The 17,980-nt window shown below is 38.6% G+C and overlaps 1 protein-coding gene across 2 annotated transcripts in view; it reads right to left on the bottom strand.

Moving 5' to 3' along the window:
• Positions 1–17,980, bottom strand: part of CDKL5 (cyclin dependent kinase like 5) — a 211,845-nt gene that overhangs the window by 68,219 nt on the left and 125,646 nt on the right. For both annotated transcript variants that reach the window (XM_047764304.1, XM_047764305.1), the window contains exons 4-8: positions 17,281–17,326; positions 9,419–9,555; positions 4,795–4,915; positions 2,419–2,478; positions 80–170 (exon numbers count right to left, since the gene is read on the bottom strand). In XM_047764304.1, coding sequence (XP_047620260.1) covers positions 80–170; positions 2,419–2,478; positions 4,795–4,915; positions 9,419–9,555; positions 17,281–17,326 — 455 coding nt within the window. The remainder of the gene's footprint in view (positions 1–79; positions 171–2,418; positions 2,479–4,794; positions 4,916–9,418; positions 9,556–17,280; positions 17,327–17,980) is intronic.

Below are 17,980 nucleotides of genomic sequence, written 5' to 3'. Positions count from 1 at the left end.
TTCCAGAGATGATCCCAAAGCTACTGAGAGAGGACCAACAAATACGCAGATGTTACTCAACTGGAGGAAAGTGACTCACCCAAGTAAGAGTTCTGGGGACCGATACCACCTGGTGGCCACATATTCTGTGTAATTAGCATTATTACCTTCTGATAGATTCCGTGCAAAACCTGAAAGAGAGCAAAGCCCAAAGGTGTAACTTTGAAAAAGAATTAAGTTCAAGATGACAAAAAATTTCGGTGCTATTAATATCTTAAAGTAACATCAGAAGAATATAAAGATTGGTATCGAATGGGCTGTCCATTAACAGTGTGCTTGTCATTTTAAGAAATTCGTTATTCATATATCAATTAAAACATAACAGTGTATTCACTACACAATCAGTTGCTCCTCTCTGATAAAGAAATGAATGTTTCTGAAGTCACTGCATGCTTTTACAAGCATTCCGAGCGTACTTTTAAATCAGCTTTTCCAAGAGATGGAAATCTTAGGAACAAAATGAAGTCTCCACAAGAGCCAGAAGTCAAAGCTAAACTAGCATGTTGCACATAGTCATTAATTGTGCTATGTGGGACTTATATGCTACTTACGTATCTCTCATTGCTGATGGGCTCCAGCCATACATATACAACTATTGGGGTTGGCAATGATGGAAACAAAGCAGGCCAAAACGATCTTGATCTCCTAATGTGACTGAGAAGCATACTTGGGGGGATCTTAAGTACCTTACCGAATTCTATTGCTACTCCCCCCACCCCGCAACCTGGAATCCTTTCAAAAGGTTTTGGGGCCACAAAATAAACAGGCAGGTAAGTTAATTACCCATTTAACTCACCAAAAGCAATATGGATTCATTGTAAATAGCTATAGAGAACTAGCATATTAAAATTAAAGATAAAACCTAAGGTGTATGTCAGTTTCAAAAAGTAGAAAATAGTGTTTCTTAAAGTGGAACAGTTAATAAAAAATCAAAACCACAGCAAAAAAACAAACCCCCTAACTTTGCTTAACTGACAATCTTTATAAGACATGTTTAGAAGAAATATTTGTATTTTTTATTGGGATTCTTCAAGCCAGATAAAGGAGCTACACACTCTGGGAGGGCAAACATTCAGAAGTTCTTGCTGGGGGATGCACAGGGCACAGAATGCCACATGTCATGTTGCCATGTGGAATTTCCTGACCACGTAAAATTGTCTTTTCATTAAGAAAAGATGCTAGACCGAGGATACTCTTTTCCTATGATTAACCATTCTACAGGTATCTCTTTTGCATTTATAACTTGCTTTGCAAACTTTGGCTCCTAAGTACTTCTTAAGATGGTTAGGTACAGCAGGGCTCTTTTTTGCAATATTCCTTGTCATAAACTATGAAGGAAATTAAGTCCTGTTTTTCCTCAAGCAAACAAGTTCCTAATATTCAAACTCTCTGAAAACACTGAGTGAAAACAGCTACAGATGTTTCCGATTGCTGCACTGGCCCAAATCGGTGGTTCTACAAAATGAATTATTAGAATGCTTCCATTTTTTACCTGTGTGATCCATCTCCTAGTACTTATCCAACTTTTGCTTAACAGGACATGCAGTCTCATTTGTATGTAGAGGTTTACACTGTATTTATGATTATATATATAAATATATGAGAAAAAATATTTTCAGCGTATGGATTAGGCACAAATATAATGTCAAGAAGTGACTCGTGGGGGAAAAAAGTGACCTGTAACTTAGAACCCCGATAATTTAAAAACTTTTCTGAAGTATTTTAGTTTAAAATTTTAATCTCATGTAATACAGAGTTTAATATATATGAAAAAAATACAAAATTTTATACTGCGAGAGAGTACTACTTAAAACTTCCTTAAAGATTCAACCAGGAGCTGGAATGCCATACATCAATTACTAATTTCATTCATTGAACATTTAAAAGGAATAAATGGAATCATTCTTAAAAAATGTCTTTTAAATTTACAGATATATAACTATTGGATATAGGTATTTACATAGTTATATTTTCAGTGTCTATGGTTATGCCTAAAACAATTTCTATCAATATTTAAAATATTTAAAAAAAATTTTATCCAACTCAAGCCAGACGGCCATAGTGGTATTTTCCAGAAAGTTCTTTTTCTGAGGTCATTAGGTCATTGGCTTATGAATATATGCACATGTATATATTTGCTCTGAATTCTCTTTAAACAAATACCGCATGATGATTTTTTTAAAACAGTAGACAGTACTATGCAAAGAGAGAGCAGAACTCTCCTAGCAATTAATTTTTCAATAGATGACCCAATAGAATGTTTCTTTTCTAATTTAAGTCAAAACATAAAAAAACACTTTTAATATTCCTGGAAAAGCTACCTATATGTTATAGTAAATTAACTCTGTACTTACAGGGCTCAATTTCTTTTTAACTTACCAAAGTCACATAGTTTCAAAACGTCATTGTGGCTGATTAAGAGATTTTCTGGTTTTATATCTGGAGTATCAAGATAAAAATAATTATTAAAAAATGTTCCATGTACTGCTGATTGACACTGTTAGATCAGTATAATGGTACCCAATTAGAAATATCCAGACTAATCTGAGTAGAAAACTATGGCGGTAAAAAGCAGAGTAACACATCTTATGCTGTTACACAAAAGTTTCTTTTTGAGAAATATGCAGATCAAAATTTCAGGAGTTCCCATCATGGCTCAGCAGAAACTAATCTGACTAGTATCCATGAGGACGCAGGTTTGATCCCCGGCCTTGCTCAGTGGGTTAAGGATCTGGCATTGCTGTGAACTGTGATGTAGTTTGAAGATGCAGGTGGGATGTGGCATTGCTGTGGCTTAGGCCAACGACTACAGCTCTGATTCAATTCCTAGCCTGGGAAGCTCCATATATCACAGGTGTGGCCCTAAAAAGACCAGAGGAAAAAAAAAAGAGAGAGAGAGACAGATCACAATTTCAAAAACATTTTTCTCCTTAAATCTTAAAGGCATTAATTGGATCTCTGAAAGGAATTTAAAAAGGATTCAATCTAGGCCACCCTATTTGAAGGAACCATTTTTACTTTATAAAACACTGATAATACAAAATTTTAGAGATAGATTATAAAATGTTTGCACCCACAAGATACTTTAAAAACACACATGAGGAAGTTCTCATGTGGTGTAGTGAGTGGGTTAAGAATCCAGTACTGCTGCAGCTGTGGTACAGGTTGCAACTTCAGTACAGGTTCAATCCCTGGTCTGGGAACTTCCACATGCCACAGGTGCGGCCAAAAAAACAAAAACAAAACCAAACCTATGAGAGTAAGGAGATAGTACTATATTTACTGGAGGAAAAAATACGTATGAGATAGGTTTTCTGTTATGATTTTCAGTATAATTTCTATATTTATATTTCTTTAGCTTTTATGTATGGTTCACAATCACAAACGTCTACTGCTGAAGCTATGCTGGATGAGTCAAGATAAGATTTCTCATTTTTTCCGGGGATCTTTTGATGATGTGGTGGGAGTTAAGGAGTAGAAATACACAGAAAATGCAGTTTAATTCTCCCCTTGGGAGGCATCTCACAATTCTATTTTTAGAGTACCCATATCTATATCATATGGCAGAAGTGAAAATGGAGAAAGGGAAGAGGTAGGAGTGAGATCTGTAGATTTCAGAATCATGGTTTCTACTGCTAATTCACAACCATAATTCACTATACACTTAACCAAATCATGGTATCACTACGGAAATGCAGCTAAATCAGTTCCTTGTTAATATCCTCAAACTGTTGTAAAGACTGCTATTAGATTCATTACCTAGACACTAGATGTCCAGTTGATCTGAAAATCTCTCCATGCTGCCAGCAACCTTGATAAGGTAACTGCTATGAAAGTCAAATGCAAGAGAAATACAAACTCTTTCCAGAAATAATAAGAGCTGGTGTTCTTCACGTGACCTTTACGCTATTCTCAAAGTGAGACTATTTTTAAAGTGATATCCTTGGGTGTCTGTATAGATAAATTGAAATGTAGTATTCATTTGTCTGCTAATTCAAAGATAAGAAGTAGACACTGTAGTATTTTCTGACAGATATCTTCTGGCTTCATTATTGTATCAATTTGTGACCCCTGAATACAAGAGATTATCAGGAGAAGATAAATGGTGTAGAGTCAGAGGTGGTGCTGAGCAAGTAATTTCCCTTTTACTGCTATAAACCATCCACCCTCATGGCAATAAGGGACAAAACAAAACAGTTTATGGAAGTATAATCTTGACCTTTATGCAAGGCTGATCATGCCTACAACCTGCAAACAATGGGTGCTTTTCACTAACAGGTAGGGAAAATCAGGAGGTAAAGGTACACACTAGAGATCCTAGTCAAAGGGGCCAATGAGAAGTGACTAACAGTGAGGGTCAGTGACTTAGGACCATCTCTAAGGCCTGATTCTGGGTTGTTTCACATTACCTGGTCTACCTGCAGGACCAAAAGGCAATAGAGGGTCTTTCCCCCTCAGGTAAGCGTCAAAGTTTGCATTTGTTGAGCTCTTTTTATTACTAGGCGCTTCTACTGTAGATAGTGGATCTGGTTATAGAGCAATCTCACCATAATGCCCAAATAAATTTGCAATCCATTCTTTTGGTGATAAAATAGGAGACCTGGAGCCCTAACAATGTCTCATATCTCATACTTTCAAAAATGTATTTTATTTAAATGGAATGTCAGTGGCTAAGGAAATATTAAGACAGTAATATGTGAGCTATTCTCTTTATGTTTTCTTTAATATTTTCCATTTCGAAAATTACATACTCACCTCGATGAACAATATCATTCTTATGGCACCAGTGAATAGCTTTGATTAACTGATAGATATAACTTTTTACTTTTTCAGGTGGAACTCCATTTGGCATTTCTTCCAGCAATTCAAGCATATTCTAAAAATTAAATAGAGAGCCAATGATCTCCAAGATTAGGTAGGCCCATAAATCATATATCAACAATTTAAAAAAGCATCCTAGATGATCATTCATCTAATACACAGCATGCATTTTTAAAACATTGTTTTGCTTCCCATCTACAAGCTTTTCCATGCGGAAGCAGGATATTGTATTATATCAAGGTTCTCTTTTAAGAGAAATTCCATTTTTGCTACTCCCCAGTGCTATCTCAAATAATAACCCTATGCACTTTTCACTCTCCCTTAACCCTATCAGGAATCATTTTCGCATAAGTTCGAGGGAAAAGCAATTATACAAAGTAGAGAAAAGACACTGTAATGTATAAAGGAGAGGAGAAACAGTCATTTTAACATTGTGTGCTGTGCATCTTCAATAGAACTTTGCAATAACATTAAGCCTTGAAAATATTTCTGGGAGACCTGGAAAATATTCTTAAATGAACTCTAAGATTAGCAGAGATCAATATAATCAGAACACAAATTTAAACAGGCTAATTTTTATTGTTGAAATAAAAATTCAGACTGCAAACAAATCACTATTCAAAAATCTTAAGTCTAAAAACCACACATTATTTTTTTATTAAGTAGAAATTTCGCTTAACCAATTTCCATTGAGTTTCCAGATTAACCAAACATTCGCCACTCTCTCTGTAAAGCACAAGAGTAAGGCCCACAGCATGATTAGAGCTTTACTCTTTGTAGATGACCGTCTAGGACAGTAGTTCTCACAATATGATCTGTGTGTGGATCTCTGAGGGGGAATCTCAGACCTTACAGAGGACCCATGAAGTCAAAACCATATTCACGCTGTGGCCTTTTTCACTATGTTAGCATTTGCACTGATGGCATAAAGCTACGATGAATAAACTGATGGCACCTTAGCATGAATCAAGACATTGGATTCTTCAATGTCACACCCCAAAGTTAAAAAAAAAAAAAAAGCCAATTTTAATAAAGGATGTCTTTGATGAAGCAGTAAAAATTATGTTTATGAAATTTCAATTCTTGAGTACATGTCTTTAGGAATCTACATGATAAGATGAGGAATACACAAAAAGGCATGTCTGCTACATATCAATGTGTGATAGTGGTCTTGAGGAAAAGCACTAGGGTAATTGAGTTACAAACCGAACCAGACAGTTTTCTTGGGGAACACATTTTTTACTTTAAAGAATGACTGACACACAAAGATTTATGTTAACATGTAATGGGTTCATTACTGCTATTTTTAATGAATTAAGTATTTTTGTATCGCTCAGTTTGGACCTCTAACATGACAAATATTAATAGATAAAACCCACATAAATGCAAAGCTCTTAGGGCTCCCAATAATGTCAAGACTATAAAGGAGTCCTGAGACCAAAAAGTTGCTGCCCTAGTACAATTCTACAATTTTGTTTCCACCAGTTGGGTGTATACATATGAACAACTAGCTGTTTGTTTATAACATTCCCATACCTATTCATGACAGATGCGCTTGTTATTTTAATATAGTTAAATATCAGATAAACCAATGAAATAATGTTTGTTTGTTTGTTTTTATAAGAGGGTTGCTCTTTCTAAGAAACTGAGGTTTAATACTTTGGAAAGACTTAATAAAGGAAAGCCACTACACACGATGCTGTCTAATCAAATGTGAGAGCAACAATTATAAAACACTGGCAAGGGATGGTCGTGGTGGTAAGGATTTTGCACTGAGATTGCTTTGCAATTGTTTTAAAGTTTTCACTTCACTTTAAAGAAGCCGACACAGGATATCACTGATGCATTAAGGGTAGGACATACGTAAGAAAGACCCATCAGAACTCCAACCTGAAGATCAATACTCAAAAAGCCCTGACTGAACCTACCTCCAAAGAGAGCATGGAAAATGAATACATATTGATGATTTAAGTTAAAATAAAATATTTAAAGTACGTAGGCATCATTTTTAGTGATTCTCCACTTGAATTGTCTTTTTCAATTAATAAATCCACAGGAGGTCCCAAATACACAAGAGGGCTTTGTAATAAGCCTCGTTTCATTTCAACTCTAATCCCCTGAATTACAGAGAAGAATGTCCTTCAGTATCCATTCATCCCTTACTAGAGTAATACAACTTGTAGGTGGATACATTGGTGCCCAGAAAGAAGAGTCTATTTCCCTTCCACCTTGCAATTAGTGTGGACTGTAATCCTGCATCTATGTTACAGACCCCTAAGAGCACCTTTCTCCTTGCCCTCTTGAGACTCACAGTCAATCGTTATGCACAGCCACTGATGGGAGGGTGTGATGGTAACCTTCTACTAAAAAACCAGTGGAAGGTCAGCAGAGGAATCCCAGGCCAGCAAAGGAATTCCAGGCCTGGAGGTCAGAAGACTGAAATTCTGGTAGCAGCTCTGCCACTTAACAGCAGAGAGATCCCAGACATGACATAGTGTCTGATACACAGAGGTGATTTCTTCATTTGTTCATACTAAATTGTTATTAATTGTGAACAATCACCATGAGTAGGCCAGAAATAAAAAGATAAACGAAAATAGATCTATCAGAATTTTATTATTTGGCAGTGAAAACTGCAAAGTGCATGATTATTTTTGATAACTAAAAAAAATATACAAAAAGCACCAGGATTTTACAGCAATGCCTTTCATAACTTTTTAAAAATATCAAATTTCAGTTTTATTTCATTGGGAAGGTTCCCTTATACGAAATCATCTAAATTGACCCAGAAAAAGAAACCTTTAAACAGATTTTGGAAAAGAAACATAAAACAGTGTTTTGAAACAACAAAGAGCCTTGTAATATTTTTTCAAGTTTTGCTTGTAATGAAATTACTACACACACATATATATGTTTTTTAAATTAGAAATATAATTTGTAAAGGCTTAATTAATCGAAAAGTCACACTACTGGTTGGTTGTCTTGGCAACACTGTTTTCCATTTCGTGATGATGGTGATGGTGGTGATTCTCTATCGTTTATGACATGGAAAGCGCTCGAGAATCGACCTAAAGCAAACATAAACCTCTCCAGTCTTAATCTTCTTTAGATAATAACACAGGAAATCAGCAGGAGCCACCTATTTACTCATTAAGGAAACCTCTAAAAGGTCTGTCTGGTTTCAGTTTATTCTACTCTTGTTAAGGCACTTATTTAAGTTCCTGACAATAACCGAATGCTTTAAGTCAGCTGCTGTTCAAGAAATTCACAGGCATACAATACTGTCCACTGTGCCAGATATGTGCCCTTAGGTTATGTGATTAAAACTGTCACTAAGAATTAATGATTTTTTTAAAAAAATCTAAAGCAAGTATAGAGGCACCTGGAACAATGTGTGCTTCTTTTCTCCCATGTTTCTTATTCCTTATTTGTGGTCTCATCTACTTCCTCAAGCTTCATCTTCTGGCTCCTGACACATCTTCCTCCCTCAAATAAAGCCATGGCATTGGTAATTCACAAAAGGCTGCTTCATGGGCCCACTCACTAGCCACCCTAGGTCCTATGCCTGTGAGGTATCTTACACACACCTCTACCATCCTGTACCATCACAGTCAATTTATGCACCCTCTCCCTCAGGGGGCTTGCTTAGGTTTAATTAAAATAAACCAAGTCTACACAAATGAACCTTTCCACAGAAAAAGAAAATCATGGACATGGAGAACAGACTTGTGCTTGCCAAGGGAGAGAGTGGGGTGGACTGGGAATTTGGGGTTAATAATTCCAAACTATTGCCTTTGGAATGGATAAGCAATGAGACCCTGCTGTATAGCACTGGGAACTCTGCCTAGTCACCTTTTTTTTTTTTTTTTTGGTCTTTTTGCCATTTCTTGGGCCACTCCCATGGCATATGGAGATTCCCAGGCTAGGGGTTGAATTGTAGCTGTAGCCGCCGGCCCTGTGCCACAGCCACAGCAACACAGGATCCGAGCCGCGTCTGCAACTTACACCACAGCTCACGGCAACGCCGGATCGTTAACCCACTGAGCAAGGGCAGGGACCGAACCCGCCACCTCATGGTTCCTAGTCGGATTCGTTAACCACTGAGCCACGACGGGAACTCTGTGTCTAGTCACTTATTGACGGAGCATGATAATGCGAGAAAAAGGAAAGTATACATGCATGTGTGACTGGGTCACCTTGCTGTACAGGAGAAAATTGACACAACACTGTAAACCAGCTATAGTGGAAAAAATAAAAATCATTAAATTAAAAAAAAAAGTAAACCAAGTCTAAAAATTACTTAGGAAAGACAGATTCTAAGACTTCAGAAGGCAAATCAATACATTGTTTAAGATTAACTCTGTAGAGTTAAAGTGCACAAAATCCTTTAATATATTTTTAGGACTTCTAATGTTTATGGGTAATACTTTCATTTTTGAAGTCAGATTATGAGCACAACGACAAGTCATACTAGATGATAATATTCCTTTAATAGTATCAGAAACAGCAATAAATGAAAGAATCAGGCAAATCTCTACTGCGTCAATTAGTGACTTACTTTTTCAACATACTCAAACACCAAGTACAATTTCCCCCTCCGACGAAAGGCTTCCTTCAACTCCACAATGTTTTCCTGCTTGAGAGTACGAAGCATTTTAAGCTCTCGTAAAGTCGTTTCCTTGACTTCTTCATTTTCTAAAATGTAAACAATGGTAAATAGAGTAAAATTAAAGCTTTCAAACCACTATTCAAAGAATTCTAAGAACATTGAAAGCATACCAATTTCACTTTCCACTCAGAGTACTTCTGCATAACAAGTCCAAGGATGGAATATTAAATATCACATTTTCTTGTTGAAAGGATCAAGAAAAAGAAACTTAAAGAAGAAGAGGCTTACCTGACCAGCATGAACCTAATTTTCTGCTTGTATTTCCTTAGACTCCTTTTTGCAAAGTATATATGTAAAACACAGACTTAGAGATACAACATATAAATCCACTGTCATTTAAACTCTAATACTACATACTAAGGAAGAAAGAGTTTGAAAGGGTAAAAAGGAATTAACCCCATCGGCATGCAGAGGAGTCTCTATGCAGTATTTGCAGCAGTTGATGTTTTTAAGTTTGGCCTGAAGCTTTAGCTTAAGAGAGTATGTTATTCCCCAGGCTGCATGTGAGTCGCCTCTGTGGGCAGAGGTTGTGTGCCAGCTATCCACAATGCAGCTCATGGTCAAGTGCAGGGAACTCTAAGGGTATCTGATCTTCTCTCTGAACAGCGGCTGCTGCAGGTTCCTGCTATTCTCCTGTGGCATGTCCATCTGTCCACCCCAGATGGTGTAGCTATACCGGGATGGGGAACTTACACAGAACCGACATACCCTTCCGTATCATCAACTCCACTCGCAATAACCCCCACAGACACAGAGGAAGGACGAAGTCACACTGACTCTAATGGATTAACTGGCAGGGGATCAGGGAAGGTAATATTTCATTTTAAAGGAGTTTTTATAATAGCTTTAGACTTAGCCAGGAAATTCTACTTGCCATGTTTATGTATGTATGTACAAGGAAGGATACAGGTTCATGATCCCTTATCCACAATTTCAAAAATCAAAAAATCAGTACAAAGACTGAATGCCCTTTCTGGATTTTTTTCCCTGTCTTTTCTTTCTTAAGGGCCACAGCCAGGGCATGTGCAAGTTCCCAGGCTAGGGGTCCAATTGGAGCTGCAGCTGCCAGCCTACACCACAGCCACAGCATCACCAGATCCATGCTGTGTCTGTGACCTACGCTACAGCTCACGACAACGCCGGATCCTTAATCCACTGGGCTGGGCCAGAGATCGAGCCTGCGTCCTCAGGGATACTAGTCGGGTTTGTTACTGCTGAGCCACAACAGGAACTCCTTGAATGCAGCACCACGACAGCTCACAACGGGCACTCTGCCCTCTCAGTTTTGAGGACAGGGCTTTTAATCTTCTCTCCAGAACTTTGAAAGGGCAGCCTTTCAGGCAGTAAGACAAACTGAATTTATTTTCCCCTCTTCACCTCTGCCCCTGCTGGTCTTCTACAACATGTGATTATGAAAAACGGAGGCTCCAGAAAACTGAGAGCACCAAGGGTCAAGAACACATATATTTATTTAGTCATTCAGAGCATCCCTAAGCTAGGCTGGAACTGGCTACAAATAAATGTTGCAACAGAGTCAAAGGTAAATACAGCTGGTATATCTTTTCTAAGCAAAAGCTTGGCAAATTCTTGGCACTAAAAAAGGGGAGCTTTGTATCATGATCAATTTGTGGCAGTTTCACTTTGCTTACAGACAAAGCAGAATGGCTATTGCAGAAGGAATGTTGGAGTAGGACTTAGGAAACCTAGGGACGTGGCACCCTTTTAACCAACACTGTGACATGTGACTCGGGGCAAGACACTGAACTTTCATTCACAAAATAAATGGGCACTTCCCACTCACACATGCACCCTAAAAAAATCCCATGGCCTCTTTCGAATCTAATAATCTATGATTTCTTTTCATTAAAATCACATTATGAGCCTAAACTTCATTAAATTTGGTACTCTGTTATATATATTTATACCATTCAAATCTATACTGACTTTGCTAAGCAATGACTGGAGAGAAAAGAGAAGTGAATCTTCAAAAAAGAAGCTCACAAAATCACTTAGCATCTACAGTCAGAAGCACCTCATTCCGGCGCCCAGCTTGTTTACTAGGAAAGGAGGGCTCCCCTAATTTATGCCAGAAACAGTGATTAAAAGCCGAGGTAAGCACTTCAGCACCAGGATTGTACTGAATGGGAACAGGCAGAAAGTGGAATTATTAATTCCCTAAGTGCAAGCAAGCAAGCAAAATGCACACTCTTCATTATTTGGAAATCCTACCATTTTTGTTCTTCTGCGTACATTTAAGGTTTCTGGCCTACTACTTGCATGTTCTGAGGAAAACCACGGCTCTAAACGATCACAGGATGGAGAAAAGGAATTCACAGTCCACTTACACATGCTTGTCTCCTCAGAAGTTCGAAAAGTAGCAAAGCTGTGCGGTGAGACAAGTTTTTCAAGGTGGACACACAGCCCATTATATGAGCACAAACCCCTCTGCCTTCCAGCCTTCCAGGTGAAATAATACCATGGGTTCTTTTTTTTTTTTTTCTTTAAGGGCTGCACTAGAGCCACATGGAAATTCCCAGGCTAGGGGTCGAATTGGAGCTGTAGCTGCTGGCCTGTGCCACAATCACAGCAACGCAGGATCCAAGCCACATTTGCGACCTACACCATAGCTCACGGCAATGCTGGATCCTTAATCCACTGGGTGACGCCAGGGATTGAACCTGAGTCCTCATGGATACGAGTCAGATTTGTTTCTGCTGAGCCACGATGGGAACTCCCCTTGGGTTCTTTATTTAGGTGATGCTTCTCCAGTTTACCAATGAAAAAAACAAGTCTAGAAAGAATAACTTTCTTAGAGTAAGTGAAGGGAATGCTACATTGAGTAGAACACAGGGATGGAGGTGGCATGGTGTGAGGCAGTGATCACCCAAGTGAGTGAGTTGGAACACCCAAGTTCAGGATTAGACTGCTTCACTTAGCTTCTGCTTATCTACATGGCATGTGGGTGGAAGAAAAACTCAATAAAGATCCTGGACTCTGTGTCTTCATCTCAGCTAATCCCATAGTAGCTGTGGTTCCTCAGCTGTCAATAGAGTTGGAGTTCTACAAGATGATGATGAACGTCCTTTCAGCTCTAAGGGCTGGTCCTTCTGTGTGATTCTGGCTTATGCACCTGCTGATGGACCTGGTCATCAGTTACCACCAAGAGAGTTTTTAGTTTAGTACAGGCAATAATTCTGACGAAGTTATATAAATTCTACTGAGTGATAACTAAATGGTAGGGTGGAAAAAGGACATTAAGTTAAAAAAAAACAAAAAACAAAAAAAACCTAACTTATTTCTAAGCTTGCCAGTAAGGCAAGTAAGCACACCTAAAAATCAAGAAGGGAGATTCACTAAAGTAAAAGAAAGTAATTTTTGAGATGATCACAGGAGCAAAGGAAATGCAAAAATAAGTGATGAAAAGAGAAAAATCTAAAGATGGGCAGAAACTCTTTTGTAACTCTGTTTTTAAAGAACAGCTTGGAAAAGAAATCCAGAAATAGCTGTAACCTATTTTATGAAATCACAAATCTGTCATTCTTGTATAGCTGAAGAGGCTCCCCAGAATGGACCTTTAAAGAGGTACAATGTGTGTACGGGGTCAAGCCATCCTTGTACAAAACCCTAAGGGTGCCATGCTTCAGTCCGGTTGCCCTGGCTGAAGAAGGAACATCAAGAGGAGGGCAAGTAACATGGCCAGGGGGGTTTGAACAGTGATGCTGCTGTCATACACACCCAAAATGATGAGAACCCTTAAATATTCAAGGATGAAGGCCAAGTAAAGCACAATGGAAATTTAGTAAATCATGGAAGGTACAAAATGTTCACCAGGGGGGGAAAAATGTATACATGTAAGGATAACTTGATCCCCTTGCTGTACAGTGGGAAAAAAATAAATAAAATAAAATAAAACAAAATGTTCACCAGATACTAGAAGAATCTCTGACGTTTCCAAGAGACCCATTTTGGTCATTACAAAGAATTATGGTGAAATCATGACTAGCCAGAATGTTCAAGCTTAGTTAATTGATTTCTCTGTTTAACCAAGGGTTGGAAAGTTTGTCTCAAGGATTCTCTTAAGAAAAATCTGAGGTTCTTGAATTTAAGGACTGAAAATTATGAACTCTTGTTTTATACAAATATAGAAAATAAAAGACCAGAATTCCCTTGATCTCGAGATCAGGATAGAGCTTTACAGTGTCTGGGAAAACATAAGGATGAAATAAACTGGAGGGAAGAATGGATGATCAATTAAATATTTTCTCATGATTAATAACAAATATGTTCAAGAGCAAAATATCTACAGAAAACATAAGAAGCAGCAGGATATGAAATGCGAGCAATTTATTTGATACAAAATCAAAGACACAACCTAAATTCCATCTTAACCATGAAATGCTACATGGTTCCCTGAGCGTCAGCCTCCCTGCCATGTATGAAGGCCCAGTGACAAGCAGGGAGGAGCCCTCCTCATCCCACCACTCATACCTTCAGGAAAGCCTGAAAAGTTCAATTAAATAAAAGGTGTTGTCACATCAGAAGATCCAAGTTCAGATCCTATTTCAGTTTAACAATGTTTTCACAGGATTGTTTCATTATCTTCACAAAGATTGTTAAATGTTAGATTTGGAAAAGTCACTATTGTATCAAAAGAAGATATTCAGTGGAACTAATAAAAGAAATTCATGAGAGCTCCGTGACAGTAACAACAATATTCTCATGAAACTCTATTTTTTTAATACAATCGGCCTGACTAAAATTTAAGATGAGATGTGGATGCAGTGGCTTACATGGGGGTGAGTGGACATCCTCAGCTGCACCAGACCATCTATGTATGGTACACTGGACACTCCGAGAGGGTGCTTTACCACATGTTCCCTTACTTTTCCATTAAGCAAGATACTACTCTGGAAGGAGGAAAAGGGTAAAGGCAGAAAAGACTGTGTGAGATCTCCCAGGGAGAACTGGAAACAGTAGGAGTGTGCGCCTAGAATAGGCTTGGAACTAAAAATTTAGGAATAATTGGCCATGTCTTCAGAGTCTATGACTGCAATATTTAGGAAGTGTCCTCTAGTCTCGCAAAGGTGTCCATCTGCAGGGTGGGTGGGTGATGCGGCTGCGTGCCTGTGAGGTATGATAACTGACAATGGGCCGGCACAGATGAGGGCAAGGTGGATTCATGTTTTGTCAGCTCAGTGAATTAAGAACTGACTGAATGTTTCCTATAATGCCTAGATTATCTGTATATTCCCAGGATGCCAAAGCTAGAAAGAATCCCCCTCACCTAAAAATTATGCAAAGTCATTCAGGCACAGACGGGTTTCTACTCTGTTTTAAGGCTTTTTATTTATGGGTCTTAATTCTACTAATGGCTCGTAAGCTTCTGAGAAAGCATCTGGCCTCATTTACCTTCACTACTCTTGCAGCACCTGGCTCAGTGCTCCATGAATTTTGACAGGTACACTACTGACAGCCAATCTGAAGGTAGTGTAAAACCAGGCCTAATATCTTGTTTAATTGAAGCTAAAAATTGGTATTAATAGGGTGGAGACTCTGAAAAGTATGGTAGTTTTTTTTAAAGCAATGATATATTTGGCCTAGATTGTACTGCTTTTCAAAAATTTGATGACAATTATTATTTTTGGTGGTAAGTGATGCTTGACAATGTGCCCTTACAAGATGAAGGCACAGCCAGACGTCTACATGCAGGCGAAGGCTATGCTTTGATCTACTGCTGCAACCACTCTTTTTAGTAGATCACCATGTGTCTCCTGGCCACCTGTGGTTAGCCCAAAGCCACTGCTCGAGGAGCTTATTTCCTATGGTCTGCTAGCATGTTGGCCTGGGGCTACTGCTTGCTCTTAAACTATAGGCACATCATTTGGGGGTGGGGGTTGTTTTTGTTTTTAAAGAACAAGCTAAAAGTATTTTGTACTGCCTTTTCTTTAAGGCTGCCAAGACAATGCTAAATAAAGTTCCTGGCTGATGTGCATGTGCTCCACAGAGCCAGCACATCAGAGGTGGTTTGCATCATATCCTGCCGCATCGACCCCAGGCTTTGTTGGAGAGGCCCTTTCATTAATGTTTGCTAAGTGTCTTAGAGGTGATGAAACGACAAAAATACAGAGGCCATTGTCTTATGGTTTCCAGTCACTGCATGCTGAGGAAGGTAGGCTATGAATGCTATTGTCATACTTCCAATTAGATAGGAAGGCTGAGGCTATGCTGGGTTTTCTTACCCCTGCAGCACTAGTTTTCAAATGGCAGGTTGTGCCTGTTAGTGGTGAATTCAATTTATTTGATGCCAAAATAGGCACTTATATCAATTTATATGGCAAGAAAGAACAGAAAACAGAGAACCGCACATTGTTAAAATAAATTTGTGACACTTCTGCTTCAGTTATATATATTACATATATACACACATTTATATACATAACATTATGTATGTGGATACTGGGTTAGGAGGTAAAAATATTTCCACTGTGGATCTCTGTCCAAAAAAAAAAAAAAAAAAGGAAACAATGCTGCAGAGAGCTTCTTAAAGGCCATATATGGGTCTTTGTGGTCAGTTTTTCTACTTGGCTATGTTTGGATGGACAATAGTCTGGATTTAAAACACAATGACCTAATGAAATGCTTTATTTATTTTTTCTTTTGTACATTACTTCTTTGTGGTGCATTACTTTCTTTGTTGTTAACGCTTTATTTTAAACTTTATTGCCCAGAATAGGGTAATTTACTCCATTTGAAATAGTCTGGATGTGTGACCAAAGCCTCCAAGTATGGTATTTCTTCTTGAAAAGCGTTTATTCTCCAAATGAGTTAAATCTAAATATAAAACCAGTACTATCTACATACCACTTATCTGTGTAATTCTAGCTAACTAGCAACCAGAGATCCCAGTAACCAATACCAAAGCCTTTAACACAGCACTCTTCTACTTGTGTCAACCCTGGAAGTATTTACTTCAAATAAGTTCTCATTTTTATGGTCACACCCACAGTATAGGAAAGTTCCTGGGCCAGGGATTGAATCCAAGATGCACCTATGGCAACACTAGATCCTTTAACCAACCACTCCAGGCTGGGGATCCAACCTGCAACTCTGCAGTGACCTGAGCCGTTGCATTCGGGTTCTTAACCCACTGTGGCAACTCCTAAGTTTTCTCTTTTTCTTTTTTCTTTTTTGTCTTTCTGCCTTTTTTTCTAGGGCCACTCCTGCGGCATATGGAGGTTCCCAGGCTAGGGGTCTAATTGGAGCTGTAGCCGCCGGCCTACGCCACAGCCACAGCAACAAGGGATCCCAGCCACGTCTGCAACCTACACCACAGCTCACGGCAATGCCGGATCCTTAACCCACTGAGCAAGGGCAGGGACCGAACCCGCAACCTCATGGTTCCTAGTCGGATTCGTTAACCACTGAGCCACGACGGGAACTCCTAAGTTTTCTCATTTTAAACTGTTAATATTTAGAAACAGTGTAAATAGCATGTCTTGTAGCCAGCATTTGAAGCAAGATTTCCAATGCTGACTACCTTAAAACACAAGATATATTTTCTGATATCATGAGATATGAAAAGATTCACATAGAAGGAACTAAATGTATCAAAGCAAAGCATGATGATAAATAAGCTATACTCACTTCCCGAGACTGAGACTTTAAAATCTCAAGAACAAAGTCTCATAAGTTAGATCCTATCTCTTCCATATTCTAGTCATAAAAACAAAACATAAAAAGTATAAATATACCTTCACTGTCCTTGAACTTCTTGATTGCCACAATTTCATGTGTTTCCTGCAAAGGAAAAGAGGCAGAAGATAAGTCACTCTCCAGCGTCTTTCAAACTGGGATTTCCAATTTTCTGAGGGTATATTCTGCAACAGAGTAGCAGGAACCCAGAGAAATAAAAAAACCAATCCTCTTCTTGCCTAGGGAAGGAGAAGGAGAGGGGAAGCGGCTGAGGGGTTGGGGGGCAAGAGCAGACTTGGCAACAGAACATGGATGAACCAGTAGTGTTGATGTCTTGAGGCTACACAAAAATGTCAGAACAGAGCAGCATCTATGTTGCCCTCTGAAACCCAGGGACACATTAATCGGGCTTCTAAGACCAGAGAAAAGGCTTCTTATGATACTTGGTAGTTGCTGGTAGCAGAAAGCCTCTTCCCAGTCTCCTCCCTTCAATCACCTCTTCCTTGCAAACCTATCTAGTTGTTCATCAGCTCTTAGCCACTGACAGCCATTTCACATCCAAAGTGGGGTAAATATTTGCCACCAAATACCAATCCCCAACATCCTCCTGCCCTTATTTAGCTCTCCTGAAATAACAGAGGTAGTTCGTGAGAAAAACCCTACTTTAACCTGAAACATCACAAATTGTTTTTTTTTTTTTTTTGGCTGGAGAAGAAAATAAGGGCTGGAAAATAAACGGAAATGCCAAGGACTAAGTAT

Source organism: Phacochoerus africanus, chromosome X (genome assembly GCF_016906955.1).
Source record: "Phacochoerus africanus isolate WHEZ1 chromosome X, ROS_Pafr_v1, whole genome shotgun sequence".
NCBI classification, from domain to species: domain Eukaryota; kingdom Metazoa; phylum Chordata; class Mammalia; order Artiodactyla; family Suidae; genus Phacochoerus; species Phacochoerus africanus.
The sequence above is the reverse complement of the archived record's forward strand: the minus strand, read 5'-3'. Positions and strand labels throughout refer to the sequence as shown.